Source organism: Mustela nigripes, chromosome 9, assembly GCF_022355385.1.
Source record: "Mustela nigripes isolate SB6536 chromosome 9, MUSNIG.SB6536, whole genome shotgun sequence".
Classification (NCBI taxonomy): domain Eukaryota; kingdom Metazoa; phylum Chordata; class Mammalia; order Carnivora; family Mustelidae; genus Mustela; species Mustela nigripes.
In genome coordinates this window covers 90,834,799-90,855,750 of record NC_081565.1, presented here as the reverse complement: position 1 = coordinate 90,855,750, position 20,952 = coordinate 90,834,799, and the positions used below count along the sequence as shown (strand labels likewise).

At 63.3% G+C, this 20,952-nt stretch overlaps 1 protein-coding gene across 1 annotated transcript in view; it reads left to right on the top strand.

The window, feature by feature from the left end:
- The first annotated feature begins 7,332 nt into the window (after window positions 1-7,332).
- Window positions 7,333-20,952, top strand: part of ROR2 (receptor tyrosine kinase like orphan receptor 2) — a 138,888-nt gene continuing 125,268 nt past the window's right edge. Inside the window, exon 1 of the mRNA XM_059410153.1 lies at window positions 7,333-7,420. Coding sequence (XP_059266136.1) covers window positions 7,333-7,420 — 88 coding nt within the window. The remainder of the gene's footprint in view (window positions 7,421-20,952) is intronic.

Sequence of the window (20,952 nt, the reverse complement as noted above, 5' to 3'; positions counted from 1 at the left end):
CAGTAGGCCGGGACGGGGAAGGCGGCGGGGAAGGTCAGCAGCTGCGTTTGGGGCAGCCCCTCACAAACTCACGTGGGGACGCGGGGCGCGTCCTCGGCCTGTGACAGCGGCGTTTGGGGGAGGCCCAGCTGTGATGCTCCGTCCGCCGCGGCACGTGCCAACCCGAGACCGGCCGCCACCCCCAGGGAATGAGGCGCCCGGACATGTGGAAGTGGGGGGGGGACTGAAACAGAGTGGCCGGCAGGGTCAGAAGGAGTCCAGGTCCGCTAGGGAAGCCAACTGAGAAAGTTTCCTGAAATGTGCAGCTTAAAGGCTGTCCATAAAGATGATGAGCACTTAGACTGACCCTTGAAGTCAGGACCATGGAAACCATGGACGGCCCTTCACGGGGAGCGCTTGCGGAGCGGTCGCAGTGAAATCCTGCTAAAGTGGCTTCCAGGCCGCAGGCAACGGTAGAACGGGGACATCTGAAAGTTCTCTGCCTGTAAAGGCAGTGAGAAAAGTGGCAGAACCTCCATCGGCTTTCTAAGAGCACGGGACCCCCCCGAAGGCAGGCGGCGGTCCTAACTGTAGGAGGCCCTGCTGCGAGACAGGCGGCCGGTCTCCGTCAGAGCAGAGACACCAAGCAGAACTGGGGGTCGAGGGACCCTCGTCGGTGCCTATTCTCCGCTCCTGCCCCATTGCCAAGTCTCAACCCCCGGGGACAGCCCCCAGGGAGGGCCCGTGGAGGTGGAAATTCTCCGACTCCCCCTGCCCAGAGACACGTCACTCTCTGATGAGTGTGGGTCCCCTGGGAGACCCGCGTGCGAGGCCATCTTTGCGTGGCCCGACCCGGGGCTGCTCCGGCAAGAAGACAGGTGGGTTGAGCACGCGTCGCGGTCACTGTCCCTCCTCATGAGTGCACAGAGCTGTGGCACAGGACGGGGCAGCCGACGAGAGAGCCGGAAGGGAAGGCAGGAGAAGGGGCTGGCCCGGGGCGTGGGGAAGCCCCGAGCTCGCCTTCACTGCTCTGCGACGTCCTCTCCCAGCTGCCCACGTCTTCCAGGCCCGCCAGCGAGAGCGCGGGACCCCCTCACCGGCCCACCCCGCCTGGCAGTGTCTTGAGCCGCCCACGTGGGCCGCGCACACGTTCTCCCGAGTTCATGCGCCCGCGCTTTCCTGTAATACATCCATGTGCCCCACAGCTGTGTGTCCACCTGGACGTGTCGCTCTCGAGGACACCGGGGTGATTTCTGATTTTGTCCCGTGGACACTAACGGCAAGTGTGGCAGGGCCACTCTCCCAGCGTGGCTCCCCACGGAGCTCGGCTCCGTTCCCACGTCCTCACCGTCCCCGCCCACTCTGGGTCTGGGCTCACAGTCTGGAACATACAGTACCCCGGGGTGGGGACGCCAGTGCTAGCAGCCGTGCCAGGACTCGGCCGGTGGGGGCCGCCTCTGCCTCTGGGCCTTCAAAGCTGACCGCCGGGTTTCCCACGTGGGGGCAGAGGCCGCGGCCGAGGCCCAGGAGGAGCCCCCGCCCCGGACACGGAGGCTGCGGGGAGGAGCCCGACGGGCCGGCCGTCCGGCTGAAGAGGCACGTTGGGCGTTTTTACCGAGTCCGGCCTCTGGTCGCGAAGCCCGGGGAGAAACCCCAGCTGAGCGCGGTCAGCCTGGGAGCCCGAGGGGTTAGTGGCGTCGCTGCTGGACGGGCCGGCGGGCAGCAGCAGGGAGCGTGGCCCCGCGGTCAGCCGGGTGACCCGACCCGTCTCTTGCGCAGACCACGGGAGGCCGCGTCGAGGGTGCACAGCTCGCATCCTGGCCAGCCCCGCCGAGTCCCTCTGTGGATGCCCCGACGCCGCTCCAAGGACCGGGGTCCCCTCCCCCTTCAGAGCCCGGCTCGATGCACCCTCCTCTCGTGGACGTGCCGAGATGATGACCTCGTCTTCCTGTACGTTGTCTGCGAAGACCCCGTTTCCGACCACGTCAGTTCACTGTGCAGCGGCTTAGAGCTCCCAGGTCGTCTGGGGACACAGGGCAGACCGTGGCGACCCTCCGTGCCGTGTCGCTATGGCTCTCCGGCTCCCAGACGCCGGCGACCGGGGGACCAAGCCCTCCACCTCTGGGAGAGACGGCGAAGCCAGCAGGAGCCGGTCTGCGACTCCAGCCAGGGCGGGCCTGGCTCGTGACCTGCAGGACAGAGAGTCCACATTTGCTTTCAAGACTGAGAAATAAGTTATTTTTAAAGAGGGTTTTGAAAGGTATTGTAGACGTGAAACCCTGTAATATTAGTACTTTCGCCCCATCATCCTATGGTCGTGACCGCGGTGATAGAAGCACCTGCGGGTTTTACGGACTGTCCGTCCGGAAGAGCAGGGACCGTTAGTTGTCTGCCCTGTCAGGGAGAGAGCTCGGACCGTCCGTGTGTCAGGGAGAGAGCTCGGACCGTCCGCGTGTCAGGGAGAGAGTTTGGACCGTCCGTGTGTCTAATGGGACATTTCCATTTGCCCTTTGTCCCCGGTTCCTGGCGCAGAGCTCCTAGTCCCCTTGGAATCCCCCGAGTAGCGTCTCTTGTTTTTCCGAACGAGTTTCCTCCCAACCACACCTGAGTTCATGCTCATGAGGCGACCGCGCGAGGCACCCTGACCAGCTTCCGAAGGGGCTGGTGCCCAGAAAGACCAAGCCATGGGTAAAGGGGACGGGAGAGGGGCCAGACGTGGGCTTCCAGTGGCCGAAGAGTCAGTCACCTGGTCCTGCGTAATGAAGACTCCATGGAGACCCGCCAGTGAAGGGCTGCAGAGAGCGTCCAAGTTGGGCAGCACATGGAGGACCAGGGGACGCTGCCCCCCACGGTGCCCAGTGCCTCTCCTGGGGCTGTCCCCAGTCGCATCCTTTATAGCGGACCAGAAGTCGTCAGTGAAGCAGTTTCCCGAGTGCTGAGAGCCGCGAAGCGAGTTACCAGCCCCGAGGAGCCAAGTGGGACCCGGCTGGGGTACGCGGGGCACCAGGCCCTGGGGCAGGCATCCGACGTGAGGCCGTGTGGCGGGACTGAGCCGTGACCCGTGGGGGCCGGGGTGCCGATGGGTGCCACTCAGGGTCGGAATTCAGCGGCGTGGAGGGACCCGCGGTCGCTCCTTGGACATCTTCGAGACAGAAAAGACACCGTGGACTTGCTGTCAGGAGAGGACAACAGAAACCTCCAGGCGGACGAGAACCTCCGCCCTGGAGGACCCCTCGGGGTGCCCACGCCAGCTGGGGGGCGTCTTGGTGTGAGACGCTGACCCACCGAGAGGGGTTTTTCCCGTCAGGGTCGTCCTGCCCCCCCTTGCTGACGTGGGACTGGAACGCAGGGTGAGATCGCGCGGTCGCCGCAGGCGGCCGCAGCTGCGCGGGCTCCGGAAGTGCGCGGTTCTCGGTGAGGACGGGCGTCGGGCTTCACCGCTCCGACATCTGACCCGGGGGACAAGGAAGCGGGTTCACACTGTACGTAGACATGTGCGGGAGAGATACCATCCGTTTCACAAAAGCGCTGTATTTGGGGCGGATGTGTCGTTTTAGGACAAGCCTATAAAGAATCCCCTCAGTCGTGTGCGTGAGGCGGAGGACCTGCCGGCATCACTGCGGAGATGGCTCCATGCAGGGAAGCAGGGCAGCGGCTGGGAGTGAGGGAGCCCTGGTTTGTCCTGGACCAGACTGGAGCACGCCGCGGTCTGCTCCCCGCCGGCCCTTCCACATGCGCCACGACCGCGACTCGGGGGCCGGTGGGCTCCCACCAGCTCTCACGGCAGGAGAACGGACCTAATCCAGTACGGCCGCGGCACGATGATCCCCGTGACGTGTGTCTCCAGGCGGGGTCCAGGCCGCTGTCTACACGCAGCCTTGACCCGTCGTAGGTGACGGGGATCAAGGAGGTGTCCCTGAGGGGTCAGTGAGAGCCACCTGGGCGAAGGAAGGCGGGCGACAGCGCGGCTCTGGGCAGGAGAGCAGCCCGGGACAGGCCCACGCGGGAGGGCGTTCGGTGCTCTCTGGGGTTTTGAGGACATGAAAGACCTCAAGGGCTGGGCTGTCAGAGCCGGGCCGCAGGGAGCCGAATGAGGCCGCGCGTGGGCCGGCTTGTTCGTGCGTGGGCTTCCGCAGCGCGTGTGCGTGAGCGGCGGCCGCCCAGCTGTCCCGGCGGCGCGGCGTTTGCTGCGCTGATACCCCGGACCCTCCTCAGGTTTCTGGCCTGACCCGGCATTACTGATGCTCAAAAGCTTTACTCGCAAAAGAAAAAAGTTCATTAAAATGAGAACCTGCTTCTTAGGAAAAGACTGTTAAAAAACCCCGAAAGACAGCCCGTCTGCTAGGAGAACACGTTCTTTATCTGCCTGAAATGGGCCGCTGCTGAGAACATACAAAGAACTCGTGAAACTCAAAAGAAGATACACAACGCAGTCAGCAGAGGAGCAGATGATTCAAACAGACGTTCCACACAAGAGGGTGCACAGGTGGCCGACGGGCTGTGCTCAGACCCCTCCACCTTCACACCCGCCCGTTGCAACACCTGGTTTCCTCCAGACTCCGCCATGGCTCCCCTCACCATCTCCCCGGAGGCCCACCACGCTGGGTTCCTTTCCGTCTTGCCTGCTGCCAGTCGTGGACAGTGTGGCTGTGGTCCCTCCAGGTGGGGCGGCCACCGGCCTCCTGGGGTACACACCGCACGCAGCCCCTCCTGCCACCAAGAGGCCCATGAAAGCAGCAGCTGCTGTGGAAATCTCCGTGTGTGACCTCCATACTCAGTTATAAAAGACGCTGAAGCTGCCCCCGGCTCTCACGGTGGGGTCGGTCCGTGGCCATGTAGGGAGGGCACTCAGGGAGCCCTAGGAGAGACCCGTGCTCCCCCTCCCCAGCACTCCCTTGTGGGGCAGGAGCGCCGGCTCCCTTGTGAAGACCTCTCTGGCCTCCGTCAGCCCGAGGGTCAGACAGCACTGGCTGACTCTGACCCAGACCGAGCTGAGCCTCTCCTGAATTCTTGACCCAAGGAGAGCAGTGGAATACTAAATGTTTAATAAATACTACATGGAATACTAAATGTTTACTGGCTTACGCGGTTAGGTTTGAGGGGTGAAGCGTCCTGCAACAGTCGTTACGTGCGGTTCAAGCCGGAGGGAACAAGCTGCCTTCGTCTGACTCGGGATCAAAGCCACATTCTGCCACTTACAAAGCACATTGGTTAGACTGTCCCCATCTATGAGGGGATGTACTGCACTTCTTCCCGTAGGTTCTGAACCTGAGAGAGGAAGAGAAGTCGGGGGGAGAGTTGGGAGCGGCCAGAGTTTGAGGTAGGGGAACTGTGGAGAAAGAAATGCTGAAAAGATGATGTTTATAAACCATTAAGGAATCACATGTGATATAAGCCACATTTCTGACCGCGCCCAGGGAACTGCTGGCAAAATATACAGGTTGCTGTTTAAACTCTCAGGTCAGGCTTGCGAGGAACCCAGTCGTGTGAAAACTGCACTCAGGTGAGGGCTGAAGCACGGTTAGGTCATTCCCCAAAGTTCCCACCACACGTAAGTATCGGCGCCCTGACCCAAGTTCTAGAACAGCAGGGTCAAGCCTCTGGAGCAGAAAGCGAAAGGGAGCTCGGATCCAGCCGAGGGACCCTCCTCTGCCTGCCCTCTCTGCTCTCCACGGGTCACCATTCATCTGGAACCACAGGCCTCAAGACCAACTCTCGAAAAGCCTTCTTTCCTCTTCAAGCATCCTGGAGGGCCCCCAGGGGAAGAAAAGTGAGGAAAACCCCAACGATAAAGATGTGGCAGCCTCGAGGCCTGTTGGGTTCGGACGACTGTCTCTGCTCAGCGACCCGCCCCCCACCCCGTGACTATTTCACCACCTTCTGCCTTTCTCCCTGGATTTCTGGAGGCCCCTTGGCCAGTCACTGGCTCGGCGCTTGCAGTGCGCCTTAGGAAAGAGAAGTGTGTGGGATGCTGCTCCCCACAGGCTCGCAGAGACGGGGCCTGAATCATTTTAACAGGGTAATGCGCCGGGGCTGGCTCGGCCATGTTGGCAGCAGACCACAGCTAGAGAACTTTTATTTCCTGCCATGTGTGCGGCAGCCAGCGGCGGGCCATCCGGGGGTGGGGTGGCGGAGGGGGGCCGGCCCGCCGCCTCCGGGTCTGGCACCCAAGCCCAGGGCTCTCCCTAATTCACCCCAACTAGCAGGAAATGGGGCTTGAGCAAAAAACACCAAACACAGTGTTTGATAATCAGTTAAAAGATAAATCTCACCAAACAGCGGAGACCTGATGGTTCCAGATCCTTTCTCCAAGAGCAAAAACAAAGAGAATTCCTACGTTACGAACAGGAGGGCCAGGCTTTCCAGTTCCAGACCTTGGCATGTGTTAAGCAAAACCAAGAATAAGCAAGAAAATATGCTATTTGAATTGCATTCAAAACGTCTTTTACAAGTGAAGCAAATTACTTCTGCATGTTCTGGGGCTCTGCAGAGAACAAATACTGTTCTGCCTTAATGGGTAAAATTACACAATTTGCTTTTAACAGTAAACCGAAAGCCACGGTGGCTGCAGATAGCATCGCGCTCCCTCCACGCAGCCCTAGCGCCGGCGGTTTCTGGGCATTTCGGAGGGACGTGGGCGTCCCCACCGCGCAGCATGGCTAGGAGGGCCCGGGAGGGCGCCGGCGGGGACGCGGGCCGGCCGCTCCCCTGGACGGTCTCGCTCCTGCCCGCCCTCGCTTCCCTTCCTCCGCGCAGCCGGTTCCGGGACGGAGCAGCGTCGGACGGGGCGCGGTGGGCCCGAGTTACCGACCTGTGACCAAGCCCCCGGGCCGACCCCCCGCCCCCGACAACTGGATGCCCGCTGCCCCGGGCGCCCCTGCGGCGCGGGCAGCCCCGGCGAGGTCAGGCCCGACGCCCCCCAGCCCCACGCCAAGGCGCCCCTCGGCGTCCCGGCGTCCGGAGGGCGCGCGCGGGAGGCCCGTCCCGGGGCGCAGCGGCCGCCCCAGGTCCCAGCGCCCGGCTTCCCGCGCGCCCCGCCCGCCGCAGGCGCGTGTGTCCGGCAGGGGGCGCCGGCGCCGGCCTTGCTGTGCCCGCGGGGCGGGCGGGCCCCGGACCCTGCCTCCTGCGCGCCCGCGGTCCGCCCCCCGCGCTCCTCCCGGCGGCCGGCGGGACGCGCAGTCCGCGCCCCGGATCCTCGCAGCAGCGCGCGCCGCCCCCGGGCCGGGACCGGACGGAGAGCAGCGGTTCTCCGAGAGGCGCCCACTCGCGCGGAGCCCGGGAGCAAGGGCAGCGCGCGCGGCCCCCCGCGCCCCGCCGGCCCCCCGCGCCCCGCCGGCCCCCACGGCCCGCGGCATGGCCCCGGGCTCGGCGCTGGCGCCGCTGTGCGCCCCGGCCGTCTGGGTGGCCGCCGCGCTCCTGCTTTGCGCGCCCCGGACCGCAGGTAGGACCCGTCGCCTCGGGGCGGGGGCGGGGACTCGCGCGCTCGGTCTGCGCCCCCGCGGCTGTGCCCCCGGCCTCTCCCCGGATCCCGGCCGCCGCGATCCCGCGCCCGCCGCCCCGCGCCGCTTCCACTGAGGCGCGCTCTGGGGTCGGCTCAGCCTTTCCAGAGGCCGCGCGGGCGGCGCCGGGGAAGCCCCGGCCGGGGGTCGGCGAGGGTCGTGGTGTGGAGGCGGCCCCGGCCCGCCGATGGGACTTTACTTCTTAGGACCTCGAGTGGGTCCCTGCCCCCCAGGTTCCCGCAGGGCCCACGGCCCCCGCGCCCCGCTCCGAGCCGGAGCCCCCCACCCAGGGCGCGCGGCGCCGCAGTCGGGCGGGGCCCGGGGACGCCCCCCCCGCCCCCCGCCGCCGGATCGAAAGGGACTTTGGCTTCCCTTTTGTTGGCCCGTCCACCCCCTCCTCCACTCCCGGGAGGTGGTCGAGTGGCGTTTCCTGCCTGGGGTCGGAGGGTCGCGGGGCGGCCTTTTGGCGGCTGGGGCGGCCCCCCGGGACCCGGGACGAGTCAGGCCGCGGGAGGGTCGGGCCCGCGTTCCTGGCGGCATTTCCTGGAGGGGCGCACGTCGCCCCCGAGGGCCCCGCGCGGGCTTGTCTGCGTGGGCGCGGGGCTTGCGGGAACCGCCGCGGGGTGCGGAGGGAGCCGGGGGGACCCGCCTGGGGAGCCGAGGGGGCGGCGCGCGCCCACGCCGTCCGGACCCCGAGCACCTCCGGCCGCGCGCGGGGCCGCATTCCGGGCACCCTGCCGGGCTGGGGGCGGCGCTGCCTGCGGGCCGGGGCGCGGGGAGGCCGAGGGGGCTGGTCTCCCGGGCCAGGAATGTTACACTTACGGGGGATTCAGGGACGCCCGCCCCCCGCATCGTGCCGCCCCCCGTCCCCGTGTTCCTGCGGGCAGGTGAGCGTCGGGGGCCGTCGCGGGAGGGGCTCCCTCTTCCCGCGTCGGGCTGCCAGCGGCGCGCTCCCGGGACCGTCTACACGGTCGGGAATGCTGCGCAGCCCTTCTGGGGAGTCGTCTGGGTCTGAGCAGATGCCGATTACGTCAGACCGTGCGGGCTACTTGATTTGGGAAGGGGGCGCGCCAGTGTGTCGCTGGCTCTGAAAGCATAAAGCGCCCGGGGTCCTGGGTGCGGTGCCCGCTAGCCTATCCGGAGTCCGCCTGGGGAGTCTCGCCGCATCCCTGCGGGGCGCTGCACCCCCCTCCCCGCCGGAATCCCTCTCCCCTTTAGGGCGGGGGATCTGTTCACTGCGGGAGGGGGCGGCAGGGGCTCAGGTCGGCGCCGGGACGTGGCCGCTGGGGGCTGGGTGGTCTTCGCCCCTGAGCCCGGCGGGTTTGCGGCTGCGGCGGCGCTTTCCGTGGCGCGCGCGCAGGGTGGGAGCTGTGCGGCCCGCAGGGCTGGGGCGGGGGGCGCTGCGACAGAGGCGACCCCCTCCTGTTCAGATCTGGGTTGGCGCAAGCACGGGATGGTTACCCTCGGGTCGGTAGTGCGCACACTGCCGCCCTGTCCAGTCGAATTTCAGAAATCTCTCGGGGACAAAGCAAGCCGGGGCCCTCCTGCTTAACCCCTGAGCCCGAGGGGAGGTGACTACGTTTTCCCAGCGAACACTCGTGTCTGAGTGTGGGGAGCGGGTGGGAGGCGTGTTCACCGCCTCTTCCTTCTGCAGTGCTGGGTTAGCGGAGAGTCCACATTTGTTCATGTTCAGATACGGACACAGCTTCAGGGGGACAGGAGATGTGGGCGCTTGGCATCTTCTGTGCTGTGATGAGAAATCCTTGTAACCGAGCCTGGTTTAGACCCGAGAAACGTTACTATGTAAAAACTGGGAAAGGTGGTTGTAGAAGGATTTGTAAGTCCTTACTCTACACTGTCCTAGATGGCTCTTCCCTAAGGAGACATTCCTGAGCGCTGTGTGCCTCGCCTGCGTGGGACAGGCTGGGACTGGTGCTTTTGGGGTTCTCCCTTCCCCATTTGACCGTGCTGCCTTGACTTCTGGCCCAGATCCTTGGACTGACGGTCGTATTAAATAATGCTCGCGGGCCATTTGGAAGCAAGCAAACGAAAACATCTTGAGAAAGAAGACTTTGGAAGAAGACGACTTTTCCTGTCTATAGAGAGACAGCACAGCATGTTTTTCTTGTTACAGCTGTGTGCGTAGCAGAGCAGCACACGTGGGAAATATTTTCATGTTTAACATTGCGAGCACTGTGGCGTGTGCTCAGTGGGGAAGGCCATCCCGAGACCCGGACACGGCTGCCCCCGTGGACACCCGCAGTGAGTGTCTGCAAAAGCCGCGTGGGTGCCCACGGGGCTCTAGGCAGTGAGGCCCAACTTGGACTTACCAAAGCAAGTCACAGTTGGAAATACGACCAGAATTTTGCATAACGGCTCGTGTGCCAAAAATCAACATGAGTTTTGGAACACGCTTCCTAGGGTCGTTTTGGGGGCAGGATCTGTGGATGGACGCGAGGCAGAGGGAACGACCTTTCTGTTTTTATTGTGAAATCCATTTCCTGTTGTTGGGACCAAGTACGGCCTCGTTTGGTGTTTCTGTGTCCCTCTTTGCGGTGAAGTATTTGTTTGCCGTGAATAGTCAGTCAGCCTTGGTTTAACCTCTGAGACATTTAAGCCTGGCCAAGCCTGGGTTTAACACGGCTCTTTCCTCTGGAATCTTTCCCCCAGATCCATGGGCTGGAGACGTCTGGGGCCGCAGCTCCTCTGACAGAGAGGGAGGAGCAATCCTTTAAAGGGGGATTTCTGAAGGCAGGTTTCCGCCCCGAAGGGGCTCTCCTTTACAAGGGCTTCCCCACGGGGGGGGGGGGGGGGGGGGGGGGGGGAAACTTATTACCATTGCAATGCGGCCTGGGTGTGAAGGGTTTGGCCTCCCCGGCCTGCGGAGCCCTGGCCAGCCTGGCGAAGCGCGGGGAGTTGGTGTGCTCTGTGACCGCGTTCCCCGGAGAGCTCTAATTATGTAATTCCAAGTTGCAGGCAAGGGAGAGACAGTGGCTCTTAGTGTTATCCCCACCCAAGGTTTATGACCCTCTTCTGAAACGTTCGTTGATACCACAGGCCTTTTGGTGTTTGTTTGTCCATTCCCTGTGGACTGGCCCGTCTGCCTCCCCAGCTGCAGCATCCTGGGGTCACCAAGGGGAGCAGGGCAGGGTGGGGAAGCACTGAGTTTGCTCTGCTGGGCCCGTGGTGGGGGGCAGGGGGGGGCTCCTGAAGGGCTCCGACCCCATCCTGCTAGAGAAGGTTGTCCCAAAGATCCTTCTTTGGGGACTCTGGTGACCTCCAGGAACGCCTTGCAGGAACACTTTCAGAGCAGAGGGGGCTTGGTTTTGCAGAGGAAGCCTTGGGGCGAGGCCTGGGGCTGGCGTGGCCAGCAGGGGCTTCGTGGGAGGACAGGCAGGGTTCAAAGATCAGCGCGGCTCCAGAACAGAGGTGGCGGGGTCCGGCGAGTACTGAGGGCTTCCTGAGCTGTGGAGCCACAAGAGGAGCTCCAGGCCCGTAACTACGCCGGCACCCGCAGGGCTCAGTGCCTGCCTCTCCCGGTAGGTCCTTCTGTGCTGTTGTCGAGGAGCTGGCGGAGTTGGAAGGAAGGGCAGGGCGGCGCGGCTTGTGCCGTCGCCTGAGAACGGGTCTGGGTGTGTGATCCGGTTGAACTCGTGCTAACAGAGTGGCCAAGGGATGGCCGGACAGTGCTGGAAGTTTGCTGAAAGCTTTTAGAAAATGGGGGACTGTGTTCGTGTGGTTTGCACCATTTGGGGGGTTTCTGTTCTGGTGTTTTTGTTTGTTGTTGTTTGTTGTTGTTGTTTTTAAAGTTGTATCTCAGAAAGAACTCCCCCGCCCCCCAAAAAATCAAACGCCCAAGGGAAGGAAGTAATCACAGAAAAATTTAGCCTAATTACACTAAGTGGCTTGTCCTCTAGAAAGTCTCCTGTTCCGGGAGAAGTGGTGTGTGTGTGTCTTTAACTGTCGCTGGAAGGAGCTCCAGGAGGCTGTCACTTGGAAGATGTTATCTGGGGGAATGTGGCTGCTTCTTCCGGTCCTCCCTGAGTGGGGGAGGGTTCGCCCATCCCCCACGCTCCCAGCCCCGGGATTTCCCCAGCCCGGTGCCCCCTGCCCTGGGGGGTGCTAGTTAACCCAGCGTGCACCGAAGTGAAAGAAATCTTTGCAGACCTGAGCCCTGAAGGACAGTCGCCAGCAGCACATGTAGCTCTTCAGGTTAAAATTAATCAAACTCAAATGCAGGATTCACTTCGTCGCTGCCCTGGCTGCCTTCCTCAGGTCCAGGCACACAGAGGACATCCCCCTCGCTGCGGGGAGCTCTCTGCCGCACCCCAGCCCCCAGCGCCTGCTCCTCCCCTTCCTCCTGGCGAGAAGGGGCTCTACCTGCTTTGCTAGAGCTTCCTTTGTTGCTGGTGGGAGTTGGGAAGGCAGAACCCAGTTGGATGGACGCTAACCAAGGTGGAGAACCAGAGGGCCCTGCCCCTGGGGCGCGCAGCACGTGTGTGAGGAGGGCTAGGGCCAGGACACCTTCCCGCTGACTTGTTGGGCACCTCCTTCCCCAACCCTGGGGGTGCAGAAGCAGCGCCCCTGGGGAAACCCACTTAATGGACTGAGCCACCCAGGAGTGCCTTCTGCTTAGTTCTCAAAACACAAATAAGGAAAGGAGAAATCAGAAAGTAATGTGGATTATCTCAGATCTTTTATTTATTTTATTTTTATTTTATCTATTATTTTAAAAGTTTTGTTTATTTGACAGAGAAAGAGATTGCACAAGCAGGGGGAGGGGCAGAGGGAGAAGCAGATTCCCCGCTGAGCAGGGAGCCCAATGTGGGGCTCCATCCCAGGACCATGACCTGAGCTATCTTCTAAAAAAAGACAAAACCTGGGGCCCCTGGGTGGCTCGGTCTGTGGAGTGCCGGACTCTGGGTTTTGGCCTGGGTCCTGATCTCCTGGTGGAGCATCTAGCTCCTTGGCAGGCTCCGCTCAGCATGAGGTCTGGTTGGACTCCGGCCGGCTGCCTCTGCCCCTGGCACTCTTGGCGGGGAGGCGGGTGGGGGGGGGACGCGAGGCTCGCTCTCTCTGTCTCATGGATAATTAAATTAAAAAAAAAAAAAAGACAAAACGTGAAAACAAATCTTGCATTCCTAGGTTTGTCTTTGGCTGTGAGGAGGCGTAATGCTTCGGATGCTGTTTGGGGTGCCGTGTGGGCGCGCGGCTGGTGTTGCAGGCCGGGGTCCCACGGCGGGAGGTCGGAGACACGGGGTGGAGTTGGAGACGTTGGTATAACTCAGGATTCCTGCACTCGCAGACACCACACGGGCACGCGCACACGGATGTTCAGATTCGGACTTTGTAAACTGTAAAATACCTGTTTTCCCGTAGGTAACGGTCATGTCCTGGCCCCTCACTAGCCATGAGCACTCTCACTGCCCAGATCTTGGTTGCAGGGTCCTGGGCGCACTCGGGGCGGGGAGGACTCGAGGCAGGACTGACCGTGGGGACGGCGCGGAGTCCTGGGTGAGCCCAGGGCGTCTTCTCGAGCCAGAAGGGAAGTGATGAGGAGTAGCGGGAACTTCACACGCATGCAGGTCACCCACTTGCCGGAGCTCTGGGGGTCGGATCTGGGGCGCGTTCAGCACCCAGCCAACGGCGGCCCAGGGTCCTGCGCGGCTCACACTGGTCACGGGCCCCACAAGGAACCGGATGCCCTGGTTCGTCTCCCCGGGCTGCAGGCCAGAGCCCCACAGACCCGGTGACTTAAAGCACAGAACGTACAGGGGCCGCGTGCAAAGTCAGGATGTCGGCAGTCCGTACCCCGCCGGGCGCCTCCAGAGAAGCCTCTTGTGTCTTCCGGCGTCCCGTGCGGCATCAGCGCGCTGCCTCGTGCGCCTCATGCGGCCGCCTCTCCCCTGTGCCTGGGTGGGTCTCTCCGTCTTGGTGTCAGGACCCCCGCCACGGGGCTTAGGTCCACTCTAAATCCGGGACGATTTCGTTCCGGGGGCCTTCCCTTGTTACGTCTGCAAAGACTGCTTCTGCGTGAGGACACCTTGAAGTTCTAGGTGGATTTGAATTCGGGAGACACCGTTTAACCCACTACGTTCCACAAATGAATGGGTGGGGGGGGCCGCCTCCGTGCAGTGAAACGCCAGCCGGTAAATGTGCAGCCAGTGGGAGGCTCACCGGAGCGGTGGTGATCGTGGACACTGACCCGGCACGTGCCGTCAGCGAATGCCCGGTCTAACGGGGGGGCATGGGGGTGTCTCCCGTAGAGCCTTCTTGCACAAGGGGACAGTTAGGGACAAGATAGAGACATAGAACATCACGCTAACGGGCTGATCGGGACTCATGCCGCCTGGTGGGCGGGTGGACGTCGCTCTCCTGAGAAGGTGTGTGTCCCTTGGGTGCTGTTCCAACGGGAATACAAAACGGGACTCGAGCCAGCAAGCCCAGCGTGGGGAGGGGCCCTTGATGACACAGTTGGCTTTTAGTAGAAAACATCCAGGTCATGAAGGGCAGAGTCGGCCAGGGAACGGGTCCAGCCTGAAGGAGACTGCAGGGCCCCACGCAGAGGGTGACCTCACACGGGTCCGGGCTACCGCGGGAACGCGCCGACGTGGGCGTCGGTGAAATGGTTATGAAACGGAAACGGGGGGTTAAATTCTCCAGAGGTGTGGTCAGGGTTAAGGATCCCGAGTGCGAGGGTTGTGGGAGGGCATGGAGGAGCCCGTCCCGCTCTGGGGAAGGTCATGCTGTGTGTTCATGGCTCAGGGGCGCAGTGTCCACTCTGCCGCCGCGGCCTCGGAGCGAGAGCGCCGTGTGAGTGTGGAGTTGAAGGACGGACGTATGGGCTGGACGTGAGGAATAAGTGGGTCTGGTCTGGGGGACGGTCCCGCAACAATCCTGCGACCTTTCTGTAAACTGGGAAGGATTGACACATCGAGGGCGGGACGGGGATACACTGGCGCGACCGGGGCAGCATCTCTGAGAAGAAAGCCACAAACGGTCGTATTCATCGGAAACGGTGTCAGACCTCACGCAGGACTGGGGAGGGGCAGGACTCCCGTGGGTTTGACCAGTTTCTCCGACGAGACTGAAAATGGCCCGGTCGTCCCCCGTTTCTGGACCGCCGGGACGTCTAACATGCTTCCCCTTAGCTTTTTAATTACAGAACACGTTAGATGTCCACGCAGTGAGACCGGCACGGCGACCCCCGCTGTGCTTTCACTGCAGCCTCCAAGGTGACAGGTTCTGTTAAAGTGGTCCATTTCCCGGGCCCCGCCATGTCTTCCGGCTCGGTGCAGACTGGCCTTGGACCCTCGGCTCTGTTGCTGGCAGGATGCAGCTCCCTTTGCTTCACCATCAGAGCGGCCTCTGGCCAGACCTGGGGGTCCCGCTGGGGCTGGGCCGCTGCGTTGCGGCAGGTGCCGGGGCCGTGGGCATCCTGTGTGGAAGGACCCCAGCGCATCCTGGTGCAGAGGTGTGTGGGGACCCCGGGAAGATTGGGCTGGTCCTTCATTCGTGGCCCCTGTTGGCGGGTGCCCCTCGGCCTGTCCAGGAGAGGTGCCTCGCGGAGCCCTGCCTGGAGCAGATCGTCCATCACAGTCATCAGGGCCCGGCCTCGTCAGCCCGAGGCTGCTAAGGTCCCAGCAGCCGCGTTTCCAGACACCGTGTTTCCTGCGTCCTGGCGCCGAGGGTCTGACGACCACCCTAAGATCCAGCCCGCGGGTGGCAGGAACCCGTTCACACCCGGTAGGGCAGAGGAGGAGGTTTGTATCCAGATCACGTACCCGCAGGTGGATGGGGAGAGCAGCGTTCCGCGGCGTGTACCGCAGGCCGTTCCGCGGCGTGTACCGCAGGCCGTTCCGCGGCGCGTCCCGCAGGCCGTTCGCGCGGCGTGTACCGCAGGCCGTTCGCACGGCGTGTATAGCAGGCCGTTTGCTGAAGGCCGGAACCTCAGCGCGTTCGGTCCCGCTTGGCCTGAGCACGGCGCAGGCGATGAGACGGCGGCCCCGGGGCCCCTCGGCCTGCTCCAGCGTTTGGCTGGGTCGGAGCAGGCATGGAGGGCTGTGCAGGGGGTGATGTGGGGGCCCTGGCGCGGGGACTGGGGTGTCCGTGGCCACTTGGAGGGCGGTTCGCGGCGACTGTCAACATTCCGAACGCGCAGGTTCTGTGGCTGCTGCAGGACGTACGTGCGCTGGGAGGCGTGCTGTCCTTTAACGGGACCCAGGCTGCCAGCACGGCGTTCCCATAGCGTCGAAATGGAATCCAGGACCCGTGGGTGCTGCAGGGGGTGCTCCGCACGCGATTCTGGCTGGGGCGAGTGTCTGGCCGCGGGAGGGTTCGCGTCACGTGGGGCTGGTCTGCACGATCCCACCTCCGTCCCCGGGTGTGTGGAGACGCAGGCCTCGGGGATCGGGGGCCTAGACCGACAGCAGCGGCGCCCCCGGGGGAGGACAGAGGAGTCTCGGGGTCTCTATGGCCGCTGCGTCTCCCCCACCAGGGACACCTCACTGGGTCCTTTCTTTAAGCTCCCAGGGAAGGAGCCGTGTCCGGCATGAGACAAGGTACCGTGCTCTTCCTCCCTGCTCTGTCCTGCTCTGGCCGCACAAGGGCAGAGGAGGCCCTGGAAGTTCCCAGCCCGTCGGGGTGCGTCTTGACCTGGAGGGCCTCACGGACAGGTAAAGGCCCGGAAGCCTGAGGTGCCCGTGCCCCAGGCCTGCTAGTTCCCTGGGTCTTCACGCTCGCCGCGGAGTGGGGCGTCTCTTGGTGGCCCCCTTGGTGCTCGATCCACACCCCGTTCTTAACGGCTCGTCATTCGTGAAGCTGCCCCCAGACCCTCCAGGTAGGCTTGCCGGTCCTGGGCGGGGCAGCCGGCCCCGTTACTCCTTGGACCGCCAGGGCCGTGGCCGTATGTAGACCTTGTGTAAATGGCCACAAGAACCAGACTTTTCTGGATCTTTTGAAGCGAAAGCAAGAACCAGGGCAGTCCGAAGGCAGGTTAGGATGGAGATAGAACCGGAGCCGTCCTCCAGGACGAGCGGCCTTCGGTGTTCCTGGCTGTTCGGCTGCGGGGCCGCTGCGGTCACCGAATGGCGTTTCATAAGGAGGAGGCCATGCGGTTCCGGGGGAGTGACGTCTCCCCACAGCGTGGTCCACGGGAGGCCCCCGACCTCAGGATGTGTTGTGGCTCCGAAGGATCCAGTTCCAAAGGTCGTGATGCCCTGTGACTGGGGTCCTTAAAGAAGGGGGAAACTTGGGCCCAGAGACGGACGCGCAGTCGCGTGCAGGGCACGCGGAGCCGTGGGGACCAGGCGCCGCAGCCGGCCGAGCGCCCACCGCCGAGTCCGTAAGGTGACAGCGTCCCTCGCTCCAGCTGTCCCGCTGCTCCTGCTCGTTAGCACGGCCCGCACTGACCCCGATGCTGTCAGGACGCCCCTTCTACCTGGAACCCCGGGAGCCCCGCGGCTGGTCAGCGTCAGGGTCAGGGGTTGGGTCACGGCCACGGAGGGACCGTCATGGCCCAGTGGGGTTGAGTGGCTTGGCACAGAGGGCAAGTGCGTCCTCCCGGGGCGCGTGCTGTCCCCTGCTGCTCCCCTAGACAGCACGGCGGCCAGGCGGCTCTCGGGGGGCTGTGGGGCCCGTCCATCTGTCCCCCGTCCCTCCCGCGGCTTGCCTGGCTCCCGGGGTCAGAGCAGAGGGGTCTGCCCATGCTCCCTCCGGGTCGAGGCCTCGAGGTGCCCATCCCGCTTCCCTCGGGGAAAGCGCGGGAACAGTCACAACAGGAATCTGAGAGCAAACGCCCTGGGCGCTGGGGCTGCCGCGGTCAGACGTGTGATGTATCCGCCCGGAGCCTTTGAAGCAGGAGGCTGGGACTCCTTGAAGTCTGGCCGCTGTGGGGAAGCGAGACCGGCGCCAAATGGAGAGGAAGGGGCAGGTGGCCCCGGGCGCCTTGTGGGGTCCCTGGGCTCACGGCTCCTGGGAGGGCAGGTGAGGGAAGGAGCTCTCGGAGGGACAGGTCTCCCTCTTCCCTTGTGTCCTGTTCCAAAGCGCAGGCTGGCTCCGGCGGCTGCAGGGCGTTCCCGGTGGACGGGGAGAGGCTGTGAGCTGGCTCGCAGTTTGCCGTCGGGGGGGCCCCTGGCAGGGCGCAGGGTCACACGGCCGGCAGCTCACCGGTGTGCACCTGGTGTCGGCTCACGGGGCGCCGGAAGGGGAGGCCCAGGGCCACAGGAGAGAAGAGATCCCCGCAGGGGTGTCGACGCGCGCCTCCCCGGACTGCAGGGGGGCGTGGGAGGGAGTGGAGGCCACTTGAGAGGTGGGACCCGCGTACGGCCTGGCTGCGTCAGGCACGAGGTGATGCTTTGCTGGGATTCTGGTGGCCTTTCTTGACCTATCCTGGTTTTCCTTCACTGTTCACCAAATTCAGCACGTCGCTGCCGGTCAGTTCTGGAAGACGGAGCCGGAAAGAGTGCGCCGTCCCGGAGGCTGGGCTCCCTTGGTCGGGTAGGAACCCAGGGACATGTTTGGTAAGAAGGAAAAAATGCAACAATGCCGTTAACACATGAAGTGATCCTCTGAGATTTTGAAAACGTGAGTCGTGGAAGTGAGCCGGAGGCGGAGGAGGAGCATTTGGAAGGTTCTCCCTCAGAGACAGGGAGGCGGCTGAGTTCTTCGATCCGTCACGACTACGAGCCGGACTTCGCTTTAATACGAATCTATACGGCACGAATTTGGTCTCTAAAGAACAGAGTCAGAACTAAGTAGGTGCGTGTTGGAATCCAAAGCACCTGGTGGGACACACCGGGCCGAGGAGCTCTGGTTGCCCGAGAGGCCGGCTGAGGACAAAGCAGGAGACCTTGTGTCAAACCCTAGTTGATGTCGGCGGGGATCGTGCGCCGTTACCGGAGCCCGTGAAGAGCAGAGACGTTCGAGCACGACACGCGTCGGTCCTTAGACATTTCCAGAGCACGCGGGAAGCTGGATTCCGTTTCTTTAAACGCGCGTGCGAGCTTGGGCCATGCGGTTGTGCCCAGAAACGGCCCGGGGGGTAAGGTCAGCAGGGGTGGCTGACACTGTAGAGACATTGTGGTGGGCTGGGCGGCTCGGGGAGCTCCGGGGTCGGCGGCCAGGGTCGGTCACGGGCCTGGCCAGGGCCAGAGGGGGCCGAGGGCTGATTCTACTTCGTTTGTTTTTTCTGTCCGGTCATCTGGAAGGGCGGTTGGGTTTGCTACACAGAAGCAAGCGCTCGGTGCCACCAGTGACTGTGGCCCAGGCCATTTGCACGTGCTTCCTGCCCTTTTTATTTTAACACCAGAATTACTGCCGTAGAAATACACAAACCATAAAACTCTCCCTAGAACTCACTGGTTTTACGATGTTCACAGCATCGAGCGGGACACGCCGTCACCAGGGCCTGTTTAGATGAGAGATGAGGACCCGCCGGAGGACACTGCCGGCTGCTGGCCATTTTCAGCTTACAGAAGTGGCCCTCCCGTGGGGTCCTGCTTCCACACATTTGCCTTGAAAGACCGGCATGAGCTTTTCCCTCCATCTTACTGTGAACCATCCCCAAAGGGTTCAAAGCCAGGAGCCGCCCGTGTGGACAGAATTAAAGGGGACTTATAGGCTGTGCTCAGATCCTTGAAGTCTTATGGGAGAGCTTGCCCTGTGGCCCCGCGTGGCGTCTGGGGGCCGCAGTAGTACAGGACGGTAACCTCAGCGGGTGAAGCTGAGCGGGACAGGGCTTGGGTTGATGCGGCCAGAACTTTCTAGGTACAAAGTGGCCTAACCAGTGACCCGGCCATCACCGATCTGGGGTGTCAGCGGGAGCGGCCCCTGCTGGCCTCTGGCTTCCGCTCACCTGTGCAGGGGCTCTGCTGAGTGCCCGCTCTCGCCTGGCTCCGCTCGGCTCCGCTCGGCTCTGCATGCCAACCTTTGTCCCTTACCCCGAGGGACCCTCTGTGCGGAGAAGCCCGTGCTTCCCTGGCCAGCCCTGTTCTCACAAAACGTGTGTCTGCCCTCACGTGGGGTCCCAGAGGTCGGGGTGGAGCCACCCCAGGCCGTCCAGGGGCCCCAGCTCCCCTGCTGTGGCGGAAGCTTCCTGAAGACAGGACCGCGGCCCCCCTCCCACGGCTGCACCCCCAGCCCGCCGGGCACAGACCCCTGGGCTCAGTGTGTGCTGGGAGGCGCGGTGGGACCCGCTTCATGCGCAGGCGCGTGTGCACAGGCGGAGAATCCCGTCAGGCCGAATGAGCGGACAACGTTGTAGGTAAGAAGTGATGGAACTGAATGGGTTAAAGGAGCCGGTCTGAAAGTGATCCGCGGGACCAGGGCGGGGAGCGGACGCATGGGGGGCACGGGGCCGTAAGGGCAGGTGCAGGGCGAGCTTTGCTTAAAACCCCCAGGGCTTCACACCGGAGCCAGCCCTGAGGGCCCCTGAGCTGGAGCGAGTAACCCTCCGGGGCTCGGTCACAGAGCCGCCGCATCAGGGCAAGACGGTGACACCGGGAGCCCGCGGGGGCCGTGCTGGGCGGGCTGGGGGGCGCCTGGGAGCACACACCTGGGAGCGCTGTGTGCTTCTGGCCCTGTTTCTCTACCCTGAGCTGCTCTGAAACACCCTCTAGCTCCGATGGCGCAGCCCTGCCTCTGCCAGGTGCTTCTGCTCTTCCCGACAGTCACAGCTGGACGTGGCCCACGTACCGGGAAGTCGCCGTTTGAAGTTCACAGGTCGCGGGTGTCTGGCATGTTCCCGGAGCTGCGCAGCCCCCACAGTCCGTGCTGGGCCATTCGCGTTGCCCCGAAAGCAGGCCTGTCCCTCCGGCTCTGGCCACGAGCCCCGGCTCACTGTCTCCGTGGGTTTACCTGTCCCAGGCCTTCCCTGTAAATGGGACCCTCAGGAGGTGGCCTTTGCTGTGACCGTCTTCTTTCATTCGGCACCACGTTCTCAGGGTCCTTCTTGGCTCTGACAGTGTCCCACGGTGTGTGTCGCCGGAGCTGGTTTTGAGGCGTCCGGTCAGGTGGTTGTAGAATTTCGCCCCACGGGGCTCATCTGGATCTTTCTCACGGTTACACGGCGGCTGTGGCTTTCATGGAGGAAGATCCCAGGTCCTTCCTAGGAACCACGGGGTCCTCTGGCCATTCACGGTCAGCATTTCGAGAACCCTCCAGACTTTTCCACGGTGTGTGCTCCATGTTACGCACCCGCCAGCCGTGGGTGAAGCCGTCCCCGTCCACGCCGCCCTCCACACTTGCTCCTTGCCTGTCTTTTCAGCAGATTCTCCTCTGAAGACACCCAGGACTGACCTTCTGAAGTGGCCCCCAGGCATTTTCTGGGTGTCACGTACGCTCTCATCTGTCTTGTAGCTGGGAAGCAGCGGTGAGCAGACACTGTGCAGCCTGGGAAGCCGGTGGCCCAGCCATCCTGGGCGGCTTTCTCGGCGTTCTGGCTCTGCTGTCCTTCTCTTGGCACAGGGCACTCTGC